General features: G+C 35.8%; 1 protein-coding gene across 1 annotated transcript in view; it reads right to left on the reverse strand.

Annotated features, from left to right (window-relative positions):
* Positions 1 to 1,310: 1,310 nt before the first annotated feature.
* LURAP1L (leucine rich adaptor protein 1 like) overlaps positions 1,311 to 14,166 on the reverse strand; it is a 50,327-nt gene continuing 37,471 nt past the window's right edge. Inside the window, exon 2 of the mRNA XM_081281113.1 lies at positions 1,311 to 2,084. Within this exon, the coding sequence (XP_081137239.1) occupies positions 1,710 to 2,084 (375 nt within the window). The 3' untranslated portion in view covers positions 1,311 to 1,709. The remainder of the gene's footprint in view (positions 2,085 to 14,166) is intronic.

Consider the following 14,166-nt stretch of genomic DNA (forward strand, 5'->3'; position numbering starts at 1 on the left):
ATAAACAATCTGTGCTAAAAACTTCTTGGTTTGATTCCAGATTAAAATCAAACAAATAACCAGCCAACCACCCTTTACTGAGTTGAAAATAAAAGTACACAGAGAGAAAGGATTATATTAGAAACCATTGTTGTGTGGCTCCCTCTCTGAGTCATCACTAGGTATAACACTGATTTGATACATGTGATTTCAAGAAAGAGCTTGGTAGATTCAGTATGGGAAAACATGGATACTATCAGAAAATAGTTTGCTACACTTTTCTATCATGGGTTTAAATTTGCTTTCTCACATTTATTATTTTAAGTCAATAAGCAAAGAGGTTATTGAGTATGAGTGATAGGAATACAACAGAGCCAAGTTCAAATTCTATTTTGGACATTTAGTGGAAGATTTAATGCAGTGACTCACATTCTCTGTGCCACAGTTTCCTTAAACTTATAATAGTGACAATCCTGACATTATGGGATTATAGTGATGAGGATTATACCTAAGAATTTATGGAAAAAACTAATGAAAAATATGTGCACTGATAAGTTTTAAATGTAAATTGAATAATATATGTCTTGGAAACAAATGATAAGTTTCCAGGTGTGCAATGAGTATAGAATAAAAGGAAACTTCTCATTTACAAGTGAGAAAACTTTTTTGATTCATATTGTAAATCATAACAAAGAACAGTTTGAAATTTTAATTAAATTGTCTCACTAGGAATCATCTAGATAAAAATTTGTAGAGGAGTAAAAATATCAAAATTAAAAATTTCACTCACTGCATAAGTTATAATATTTCCAGTATCATTTCAGAAAATTAAAAGACTATTTATCCTTCCCAGGATGAAAAGATACCATAAGTGGACTTCATAAGTGGATAAAGATGCTGATTTCCTATGATATCTGTTACCTGTGTGGCTGTCTATCTATCCATCTGTAGTTACACATATATGTTTAGACATCCCAGTAGAATTGCAAAGTGCTTATAAGAAAACGCCAACAAAATCTCAAATTTAAATGTAGTGCATATTTGCCTTTAATCACCATCATACCTGATCTCAATATTCCTCAAAATTTGAAGTACTAATACATATTGTCAGACAGATATGTCTAATATATGAGTTAAAATGACTGATGACAAAATCCTAATGTGTAGTATCAACAAAAGGGTGAAGTGATCAGGTTGCATACACTTGGGGGCTTTCCAATGATGGCATGTAAAAGTGTGCCATAATTGGCACCCTTGATTTTGTTCAAGGAGTTTGTGCAACCTAATCTACGAACAGTAATAGATCTCAGTATCTTTTGGAAGATAAAATCTTGAATCATTTAAGGACACAGCAACAAAATTAACAGTTTTCATACTTTGGTTTATTGTAAAATTTAGCAAAGTTTTCCTTGTAATCCCTGACCCCTTGCTCTGAAAACAAAAGCAAAAACATAATTATTGCTTATTCTTTTCCCCCTACTTTGTTTGTGCTACTCTAAAAGAAGGGAGGAAAATCATTTTAATAAATAAAAATAGAGATGTAACAGAGAAAAATAAATCAGTCTAGATGAGAAATATTAGGAGCAACAGAAATGTCATTAAGCAGTTTAAAAATAAGCTTCTTTTAAAAGGTTGTCTTATTTTACAAAATCACACCAAAAATATAGCAGCGGAGAAGAAGGATACATACAAGTTAATTGCACACCAGTCCCATGCAAAAAACTGGGTCATTAGCCAAAGCAGTAGTAGTCAGAATCCAATTTAGGAGGCTTGTGCAGGGCTTGTGAGTCCTCTATGATGGAGCCGTCACTGAACTGGTCCAAGTCTGAAGGGGTCTGATGGCCTGGGACATCATCAGCCAAAGTGTCCAGGTAGCTTCCCACAGAGATGCCATCTAGCCCATCACTGCCATCCTGCAGGCTGTTGTAGCTGCCGCGTAAGGAGGTGCTCTGGCTCTCCAACAGGCTGCACAGACTGCCACTGAGACTGCTGCCTCGGCTAGTGATGGTGGCTTTCTCCTCCATCATCCACTTGATGGACTCGATGCTCTCATTGATGAGGAGCAACTGGCGCATAAGTCTGACATCTGTGGCTCTGAGGTTAACCTATGTGGAAGAGGGAGACAGGAAAGACATGCCAGTTATTCTACATTCTTAACAGGAAGAGGGAGACAGGAAAGACATGCCAGTTATTCTACATTCTTAACAAACTCCAAATTCATGTGGATACTGTCTGCTACAGTCTACGATTTTAAATCCACAGAATGAAATACAAGTAAACTTGATCTCAGGATCTCTTTGGAAATTGCTGACCATCGGCAGGAGTCACAATCAAAGAACTCGCTTCCTGCCAGATGCATCAGAGTCCAAAAGGGTCCATAAAATTCCCTCTGCATCCCTGACCCTAACCAAGCTACCAGAAAATAGTATATTGAATGTGAAAGTCTCTGCTGAGAGATATATTCTCTCTTGTCAGGTTAATAGTTTATCCAAGTTTACATGGGAATGTATATCCACACTAAAGGGTAGGGAAAGGGGGAAGATATAGAAATTAATACATCTCATCAGCATGATGGGACTTGTACTTATTGAGTTATACCATGCTAGGCATCATTATAAAAAATTCAACGTTAATTAGCAAAATCTAATAACACTGTACAACAGCCTTATTATTTTTATTCTTATTTTACAGATGAAGAAATTGAAATCTACAAAAAAGGGTTAAGAGTACAGGAAAGGCTATACTCCTCATGATTACATTGGCACAAACAATATGGACTGTTACTCTTACTATTAACAAGAACCAAATTGACCTAGTATTCTCTGAATTGAAAAGGGTGCTGCTGCACTAGAATGACACAACTTACAAGATGAAGGCTACAAATATGTTTGGAGATCTAAGTATTTGTTTTAGATATGTCAGGGACACTCTAATCAAAATTGGGATATAAAAACGTCCTGGGACTCCCCTAAGAGCCATTTAAGTGTGTAGTCCTTTTGCCAATTCTAAGATATATCAGAGAAATCTGTTTCCACAGCCATAAAGCAGGATGTTTTCGTATGCCCCAGAATTTAATGAGAACCTTTTATAACATCAACTACGTAGTAGCTTAGGGAAGAGAACTCTCATGATTGCCCCTGTTCCTGTTGGAACTGGATAGAAATGGATCCTCTAAAGATCTGTGTGCCTGGTCTTGGTTGGCCACTAGAAGTTCCACTCATATTCATTATGGTTTGAACATGGATTTTTTGTTATTTTACTTGTGGTATTAGCCCAAAAGGCTGGGCCAGGCCAATTCTCTCTTTACAATCCAAGACTAACTCAGATTTGTGGGTTTCTAGAATTATCAAAGGCACTCATTCTTGAATGACTCAAGCCAGAAGAGAAAAAGGAGTTCATTGTATTCCAAGATGTGTATTCATATAAAAATATTTCCTGGTGAAGAGTTAATCCATAACTGAAGGTGAACTTTGGCTTCTATGAACATGACAAACAAACCTCAGTAGAGATGCAACTTACACTCATGTCTTCAATAGATGTAAGGTTACAGGTTTTAGAAACACAAAAGTGCAAGTAGAAATTCAAGATGAAAAAAGTACACATTAAGAAAAAAAATAAATTTGCTGGGATATGAAATTGACTAATGAATTCTTCATCTTCTCTGAGAAAAGCATCAAGAATAAATTGACTAGATAGAGTACAGGGAAATTTATTTCTCTCTGAAATGTTAATGAAGTGAAGGTTGTGAATTTAGTAAATCTTGATGTTCCTCTGTTTTTGATGGTGTCTCAATGACCTTGCAATAACTTTATGTTGGAGAAGGAGGTTTTGGCAGTCTTTATGCTCAGATTCACTCACATACTCCATGAGTCATTGTGACATCATTCAAGTTAGAAATATTACAAATATTTACAAATGACCAACAATGTGCCTGGGTACATTGAGAAGTGCAGAAAGATCAATATCAGTTAAACTCTTACAAAATCCTTTAGCAGGCATCTGTACTTGATGCACCTTACTGTGCCCATCGTAGGCATGGTGCAATATCAATCTGACCATTTCCAAATAGCTCCCCAAATGGACCAAAGCTGCATATACTCACATCTCCACCCTGTTCATGGAAGTGTTTCAGCCCAAGTTCTGCTTTGGGGATGTGCCCTGATCTTCTCCTCACTTAAAGTACTTCACTTTCACTCTTTCAAATTCTTCACGTTCTAGTTCAATTTCTTCTGTCAAGCACTCCTTGCTGACTCTAGCCTATCCTGCTGGCCCATTTTATCTCTATAGTCTGTTTGGTTTATAACTTAAAATGAGCTTTATTTTATACAATCTTATAGTGGTAATAATTACTGTTCCTTTTAGACTTTCCCCAAAGAAAGAAGCCATGTCTTACATGAAACTCTGTATCATTATTATTATTATTATTATTAGTAGTAGTAGTAGTAGTACTGGAGATTGAACTCAGGGGTACTTTAGTACTGAACTACATCCCCGGCCCTTTTTATATTTTTCATTTTGAGACACCATCTCGCTAAGTTGCTAAGGATCTTGTTAAGTTGCTGAGGATGGCCTCAAACTTGTGATCCTTTTCCTTAGTTCTAGAGTCACTGGGTTACAGGCGTGAGTTACCATGCCCAGCCTGAAACTATATCTAAGGTCTCTTCAAAGCACTGATTGATTTTTGAGAAATAGTCAAAATTTTAGCATCTGTGAGAGTTCATCTCTTAATATAGTCACAAATATATGTTCCCAGAAACCATGTCACTGTTGGGGTTAATATGTACTTAGAATAAATTTTCTGTCAGCAATTTTTGTTTTACTTACACAGTGGCTGCATCAAATACTTTTTAAAACTTTTATCGAGCAATACGAATAAAAGGGGAGTAAGGCTATGAAGCAACAAAAGCTTCCTTTGACCATGAAATGATCTATTTAAATAAGAAAATCTTTTGCTTCTGAAGGCAAAACATTCACAGGCCGTTGAACTATTGTTGGGGAAAAATATGACGAAAGTAGGTCGGTTAGAACGAGTTGATCTGGCTGATAATGATTATGGATTTAACTGTGTCTAACCCTGTGTCCTCTGAGAAGAGTAAACAGCTTCCCTGTGTGGGAGCGCTGGGTGTGCTGGTTCACACGCCTGGCTGCTGGTCTGGTATTGGAGCTCCAGGCTCAGAGTGCCCTGGCTCACACTCTGCATTCTCCAAGAACTAAGGTGTGGTTATGCTACTGATGAAAGCATGAGCAATCCACCAAAGAACTAAATCACAATGTTGCTTCTGTCTCCAGTAGCTGCCCCACGTTTCCTCAGTGTTACTCATTTCAGTCTTTAAGAAGTCTGGCCATCAATTAAGAACAGGGTAGCCTTGCCCTGGCAGCACAAATCCTGGTGGTTCTTTCAGCTGGGGTCTCATGACTTTACTCTGAGAATATTGAGAGTTGGAGCCCTCTTCAGGATCTGAGCTTAAATGCTACCTCGTTGGAGAACCTGTTCTCCTGATCAATCATGGTATCCGGTCCTCATGCCTATTTTTGTATTTCTGTAGGTCTTTTGTTTCCTTCATAATGTTTATGACTAATTAAAATCATCCTGCTTTTCATGTGTTTTTTCTCTGCCCACCCTCACAAACATGGAGGAGTTGTGGAATACTTGGTCCATCCTTCTTGTAACTCTGAGCCAAGATTGAAAGAGTGCCTGACACATAGTAGGTACTTTATCAGGATCTGTACAGCCACCAAACAACCAGCTTTGATCCAGATTGGAACAACTGAGGGGATCCTGGAGTTTTGCTGTGGGTCAGTGATATGTGACTGAAGAGGAAGGAAAGTGGTAATTCAGAAAGAACATTTCAATATTGAAGTGTTCCCAGTATATGGTTTTATTTCTATTCATTTCAAATTTTAGGCATTGAGTAATTGCAGTAAGATTCTTCCTTGCTAAAATTTACAGAATACAAGATAATTTTTCTAAAAGGAAGTGGACTTCAAGGTGTGAGTCACACTCCAAACATTATTCTGTTTGCTTAGAGGTGATAACTGAGCACAGCACAGGTGTTCTGTAAACATCTGGTGAAATGAATGGAACAAAGGGAACATGCAAACAGGGCATGTACTCCCCCCCAAAAAAGTATTTGGATTCCCCTCCCCATCTCTAGTCCTTACAGTTTCTGCAGAGTGGTTCTTCTTTATCCTAAGTTTCTCATGCTTTAAGATTGTGGAATAATAGCTGTTTGTATTTTAGGGAGAATTCTAAAACTTCATGTAATTTTTGGATAAGTGGTGAACTGAGTCTATGGTAGAATTTGAAATAAAAGATCTTGAAAAATCAAATATTCCTATTAGTAAACTTCTCTAGATCTGTTTTCTTTCAAATTACCATTTTTAATACTGACAGAATGCAAAGGTTATGGATTGGCATAATGAAATCCAAGAAAGAATGTGGTCAAACTTTCAACTAATCAAGGAGCTGCTATTAAGTTCACTTCTTTTGTGGTATTGTATGAGAAATGTGGTACAGGACTCCAGTTCACCTCTGATGTGATCTACCTGTGACCTTTGGGCAAAGTGGCTCAGGGTAGAGAAGTTCAGTTTCCTAACACATGAGGAAAAATCATGGTTTTATTCTGAGCTCCAATGAGCCACGGGGTTCAATAAAAGGTGGATGGTAAGGCAGTTCTATGAGCAAAGACAAATTTTTCCCAATTAAGACTGAATTCAACTCAGGAGTTCTCTTATATTACTGTCTGCATTTCATACTGAGGTTGCATTTCAGCTGTTATTTGATAAAAAGGCTCTGCAGATGAGATAATCCCAGGATTTCCACCCATTCTGACATCTGATTCTTGTTTTTTCCTGGGGCTGTTTAATTACTAAATTGTTTCAGCTACAAAAGTTATGTAGACTATAGAAGAGACAGAAAAATCAATTTTGCTGGTCAAAAGATTCAACAAAAGATGCTGCTGATAAAAACTCTGCTGATAAAACACCAGAAGTTTGAGCTCTTTTTTGCATTTTATCGACCTTATCAGAAATATGTGGTAATTTTAATAATAGTATGTGCTCTTACCATTTAGGCTTCAGTAAAAGTCATGTTTGTGTTCCAAGACAAACATGCATATCATGTTTAATATGTCCATAAATTAACTGAAGTGTACACATGAGCTGCTGAGTGAATCTTCCATAGAGGGATGGTTTTCATTCTATCTTGTCATATGGGAAGCTTGGATAGCACTTTGTAATCACAACTCTCCTAAAGTCCTCCCCCACTATTTTTATCCTTTATTTATGAATGTCAACTAAACAGATAAAAGCAAGACATCTCCCAGTTATGCATTCCTACTGTAAAATTCACAATATCCAGATATAAATCTCCAGTGTCCTGATAGTTATAACGTGAATTAAAAGGAAGAAAGGCTTTTTCTTTTTTTCAAGCCTATAATCAAGTTCATGAAGAAAAGAAAAAAGATCAGACTTGCCTTTTAAATGTAACACTCTAACCCTAGATTCTAACTGGGAGAAACAAATCAGCATTTTTCTCTGATTTGTTTTGGGGAAAGAGTTTAATTCTGGAAATGCTTCTTTTCTAACTTGTCTAATCACTGTTACTTTATATACATTTAAAACTTAAAGTATCTGTATTGCTTGAAGAGCTCTTGTAAAAAGGAGCCTGGAATATTTTTCCAACAGCTTATCTCAGTTTATTTGCAAGTTCCCTTGCATAAACTCCTCCTCTCCAAATCTGCTCCTTCTCCAAATTTACCACATTCTCAATTTGATGATCATAGAAGATTTTTGGCATACCCATTCTTAAAATTTCTGGCAACTTTATTAATGGTAATAATAATATAAATATTAATTTATAAAGTACTCCTCTAGCTGTTTTCTCAGAGGACTCACAAGGATATTATTATCTTTTTGCATTTCGAAAAGCCACTATACAACGTTCATTTCTACCGAATGCTTTTCATCTGGAATCTTCAGGAGAAAAGCCTGCAGCCATATAGAAGTAATGGCTGTTACTTCAGCATTTTCTTTCCCTTTCTCAGTTAGTTCAAAATTTACAGCAAAATTTCTTTCTAATTGGACCATGGAGGCTTCCGTTTTTATACGCGTCAGCTTGTCTTCTTCCATTTGTGTTGTTTATGGGTGGAACTGAACAATAACTAAAGCAGTTCATTCATTTCCAGAAACCATATAGAAGAGTAATTTCCCGAAAGGCTGAATTGCACACATAAAAACACTGTCATCAACACAGCTGACTGATGGATGTTGTTTTGATCACACAGAAAGCTCTATCTGATTTATTTGAAAAAGGGCATGTGTTTCCTCTGAATCTTAAGCATAAATGCCTGCCAGCATGCCTGCTCATGAGGCCTGTACAACTCCTCCTGGTAAGTCTTCCGGTTACTAAAGGAGCACACACAGATTTTCAGTCTTATTCCATCAGGTTCTAGATCAGTTTGATACCTACAGTCCTGTGATGTTGATTCTTTTTTCTATATTGTAATAAAGGAAAAGTTTTTTCCCTGAGTGCTTTTAAAATACATGTGCAAAGTTTAATTGTGACTAAGGCAACAGACTGCAAATCACCTGAACTGAGATTACTCAGAAGATTTAACAAAAACACGGACTCCCCAGAGAAGCTAATACACACAGAACCAGAGAAGTGTGTCTCTAGAAAATTATAATAAATATTCTGCATATTTATTTTTTCCAATTTAAAACTTAAAGTAGTATTTTCATATAGAAGACTAGGACATGGTAATGTGCTCCTCTGTGATCTGTAGCAGCCATGTTTACATTGTAAGGGAAGGATATAGAATGGTGTGCTGGTAATTAATTGTTCAATAACCAGCTCCCTAGGAAAAATATATACATGTATGCATACACACTTACATACTGTCTTAGTCAGCTTTCTGTCACTGTGACAAAGTACCTGATATAATCAACTTATACAGGGTAAAGATTTATTTTGGTTTGTGCTTTCAGAGGTTGTAATCCATGGTTGCTTGGCCTCAGTCACTCTGGGCCTGTGGTAATGTAGTACCTAATAGCAGGAGAGTGTGGCAGAGAAACTGTGTTCATTTCCAGGGCACTGAGATGCAAAGAGGAAGAGAAGAAGGAGTCAAGGTTTCAATATTCCCTTCAAGGGCCACTCCAATGACCTAACTTCCTATTGCTAGGCTCACCTCTTAAGGGGTCTACCACATCTCAACAGAATCACAGGCTGGGGACCAAATTTTTAACACATGGTCCTCTGATGAACATTTAAGTTCCAAATTAACCATATTTATAAGTGTAATGTAAATTGTGCCTATATAAAAGGTATATAGCATACTTTATAAAAATAATAAAACATAAAATAACTTTTTATTATGAATTTTACATAACCAATTAATTCTCAGGGTATGCTTTTGTTCATTCTTACTAAACCCTTCAGAGCATAACAACCTCTGATTGCAGTGCAAATAGGATTTCACAAATAGTGGTGGTCACAATTTAACTCTTTTTTCAATAATTTTTTAATCATTAAATCTGATATGTGATTTACTGTTAAGCTATTTCTCACATAGTGCAAATTATATCCATTAAACCTGTTTTAGCCTCAGGATTAATTATATCAGAACTTTACCAGTTCATCAATGATATGAGAAACTTCTATACTGAATTGGATAACAGTTTCTGACTTCCTGGAGAATATTTCATTCCCCTACAATTAGCAGATCAACAACTAGGGACATGCCATACTTTTCAAGTTTAATTTACTCTAATATTAACATTTTCTCCATCACCTTATTAAGCTTAGAATCAACACAATAAAACTCAAGTACTAATTTATATCTTTTATAATTTCTGGGGTCTAAAAACTTCTATCATGGCCAATCTCAAGGGTCCTGATGTGATGCTACGAAACATGGAATTGATGTTTCAAAAGATGCTTACTAGTATTTTCACTCTTTAGATATAACAGGTACTTTACAAAACCTCAAGAAAATAATAAATAGTAAAAAGTAGTAAAATAATTAGGAACCTATTAATATTGAGTATGTACTGCTTTTGTTTTGAATGTAACATTTATTCATAGATTTATACGTGTACCTTAAGTTTTAATAATGACTGTAATTAACAACTAGTTCAGAAAATTCCTAAAAATGTAATAAACAGCTCACACATCTTGTGATACATCAGAGATGTTCAATTTATCCCTTAGTGTTTTTATTTTTCTGTATATAATTAGAACCAGAATATAATTTTATTTCTTCAACTGAATATAATTTGAGGTAAATACAAAATACAGTAAAATTATTAATATCTTTTATAAAAAATGTCAAGTACTGAATACAGATTAAATTATTTCTGCATCATTGAGACATGAAATATATTGGGAAATTAAATAATCAAGTTACAAAATCTGAAAATCACTTAGATGAGCATTTACATTTTGTGTTAATTTTTGATGGATATATTTCTAAAATAATGCTGTACACTTCTTTATGTTTGTAAACAGAACCATGATCCAGATAGTATGGGGTACCATGGTAAATAATAAGCTTTATAATGCAGAGTTATTCAACAATGCGTTTAAGGGAAATAAGGTAGTAATACCCCATTTTAGATGGTGCATCTTCTGTTTCCATAATTTTTTGATGCTGTCACTAGATGTTTGGCATAGTTTTTAGGTCCCCTATTTCTTATTCTCCCAATTCTATTTTGAATCTGTTATTCATAGCCAAGTTGTGCTTCAGTATCCTTATATTTTTTTTTTCTATTTCCCGAGTAGGGGAGAACTAAATTGCAAGGACAATAGATCTTTGACTTATTAAAAAGTTACCAATAAGTAGGTAAAATTAAGTGAGGAAGCAAACTCTTCAACACAGCCCTGCTCTTAGAGCAGGAATCTCCTCTAATCTTTGTTGTGTAGACAAATCACCTAGAAATCTGGCTAAAATTTCTATTTAGTTCAATAGTTTCATCATTTCGTATTTCTAACAAGTTCCCAATAGATACTGATCAGATAAGCAGACTTTAAAAATCTCTTCATTATCCCCTCGCCTGGTATTTGTATCCTCACACAGTTCCTTGCCTTTGTGTGTAGACTGAGCCTACTGACTGTTTCCAAAGAACAGAATAGGGCAAAAGTCACAGGTTATTACTTATGAAACACATTACTAGATTGTGGCTTCTGTCTGGGGTACAACAGTATCTGGCTTTTTCTGACAGAAGCCATCCTCCATGCTGTGTACTGGCCCATGGTGAGATTCACATGGTAAAGAACTGGGATCACTGATCAACAACTAGCAAGGAAAAGGACCTGGCATCTGCCACTGAGCACATAAGTGATCATGAAGTGGATCCTCCCTGAATTGGGCTTTCAGGCACCAACTGACACTTTGATGGCAGTCTTGTGAAAGACCCTGAGCCAGGGACACAAGTTAATCTGTGCACAGACTTCTGACTCACAGAGACTAGGGAATAATACATATGTGATTTTGGAGTTGCTAATTTTGAGGCTACTTATTACACAGCATGAATAACTAATATACCAATGCTGATATTATACAGGACATATTTTAAATTTTGTGAAGGTTTGGAGATTTTTCTACTGGTGGATAATTTGGAATGGTGGATGCTAAACCACTGTGTCAATGGAGTTCTAGTCTTCTGATACATTACTTTGCAGTTTGAAAAAAAGTCATGAATAGAGTAAGTAGTTAAATATTTACAGACAGAAACAATGAGTGTTCAGGGAAGTCAAGGTTCATCAAAGCGGCCAGGGCATCTCCCATGGGACAACCTTCCTTCTCCCTTAGAGAAGTTGGTTTCTTACACTGAAGGGAAAATGACAGATGATATGCTTGGTAATTGGTGCCACAGGTAATGCTTTCAATGGATTTCATTTACAAAACTCCTTATAATGTGAGGGTCATAAAAAGTAGCAAATATACTGAGAAACTAAGTTATGCTTAGATATTAATATTCAGATACAACTTGAAGAGTTTAGAAGACACAAAGAGATGAACATACTGACAACTTTATCAAACTGGAATCTTGTTTTTCAGAATTCCCCTTTTAATTTGAAAATGTATTCTAACTTGGCCTTCACTTGAGCCAAAAGGAGAAGAGATTAGGATGGGGATAAGAGTTATAAGTACTGAGCTGTCTCTTATGAGCCAGATATTTTTTCATATATTAATTAATTTTCTTTGGAAAGATTTATCTGTAGCATAGTTCTTTTACCTAGAAAATAAAACTGAAAAATTGCCATTTTATTGTACTTTTTACTTGATAACAATAATTTGTGAATATTTGAAATGCTTTACTTCATAAAGCTGAGGGTCAATTTTCTTTTATTTTTCATATGATACCTAAACACTGACTAAATATTTTCATTTGGCAATCTTGGGTGGGACTCTCCAGATGGGAGAGTCTCTATCGCTGGGAGCAGTAATCTAACTCTGACTAGCTGGAATCAGAGATCAGAAGGACAGCCAATAAAAAAATAAAAATAAACTTTTATATTTCAATACTTAACACATTGACTTTCTAGTCTAGTGATTTAGTCAGTCTCACCTTTTAAAAATGGCTTTGAAAATACTAATAAAAGTATCTGCCATTAGTCAAATGCTTCCTAGTAACCATGTACTTAACTTGATGCCTTAAATATTAATTTATGTAATAAATTTAATGTCATCATCACAAAAAACTATGATAAAGCTGATTATTATTTTCATTGTTATTCTAGTCTGACATGTAAAGAACTTAGAAGTTGTTATGCCCATCTTCCCAAGGAGAAGAAAGCTGAACAAACTGGAAATTCAATAACTATTCTAAGGATAATCAGAGTATTGAGGTCACAGGACAAATCGTATGGCCCTAGAATACTGGTCAATACACAGAATCATAGTTTACTGGAAACAGAAGCCCAGAAGCAGAAGGTCAGCTAGAATCAATGTCAGTAGGAACTTTAAACTGCAATTGATGAATTGCTGGAGACTTTGTGTGGACATGTGAGTTAGAAACTCTAAGCGGGCAGTCTCAGGTAGACCTCCTCACTTGCATGAGTTTTACCTCTTGGAGCCATATCAAGTTCTTATTATCCACCCTGTTTCTGATAGAGGGAAGGAAGCTTTGAAATACACACTGACCACTCTCTTCTCCTTACCTAGGCCTGTCCTTAAGGGAAATCATTTTACCAGATCTTAACATAATGGGGGATGGTCACTAAAGCCTAGACAACCTATGAGAAGGAAATACCCACCTCAGCTCACTGGAAGACTGGACTTACCCATGGATTATAGAGTATTTGTCCTTCTTCTACATTCTACTACCATATCAGCAAGGCTACTGGGGAGTTACAGCGAAAGAGCTTCAGGCCCCTATTTAAAGCATATTCAAAAGAACCCAATAAAAATAGAGTAGACAGAAACAAGAATACCAGAGGAAAATTTACTCACTGACACCCACCTCCCAGCAATAGCAAACAATGAACAGAACCTAATGTCCCCACACATAAACACAAAACATCACACTAATGGCCTATCTCAGCCCCTTCTACATATTCTAAACCCTATCTCAATTATATTCAAACTGTATAAAATCAAATAAGGGGTGGGGGAAATCTTGAAAAAAGCCAGGAAGGAAACACCTTACAAGGAACAAGGATAAGCAATAAACTGGACATTTCTTCAGAAACCAAGTGAGCAAGGACAGTGCAGAGAAAAATATTTAAGTCCTGAAGGAACAAAGAATCAGTGAGAATTCTGTATGTAACATAACTATAACTCAAAGTAAAGGAGAAGATAAAAAAGATTCTGGAGATGGACACTGGTGGTAGCTGCACAGCAATAGGACTCTCCATAGTGCACTGGACTGAATACTTAAAAGTGATTAAAATAGATTTTGTTTATATATGTTTATATTATTAAAAATACTAAAGGATAAATAAAGCTTTTCTCAAACAAAAATTGAAGTAATCTGTTACCAGCAGATCTGAAGTGCTTCAGAGAGAAGGAAAATGTATAGACCAATTTAGATCTACATAAGGAATGCAGGAGTACTAGGGGAGGAATAAATGAATATAAAATACATTATTTTTCATATTTAAATGATCTAACAGGTAACAGTTCAAGGTAACAGTCACCACCTTCACAATTTATTTAGTGGTATCTTATATACAAGTGAAATGGA

The sequence above is a fragment of the Spermophilus citellus genome, assembly GCF_964194105.1.
Source record: "Spermophilus citellus genome assembly, chromosome: 2".
NCBI classification, from domain to species: Eukaryota; Metazoa; Chordata; class Mammalia; order Rodentia; family Sciuridae; genus Spermophilus; species Spermophilus citellus.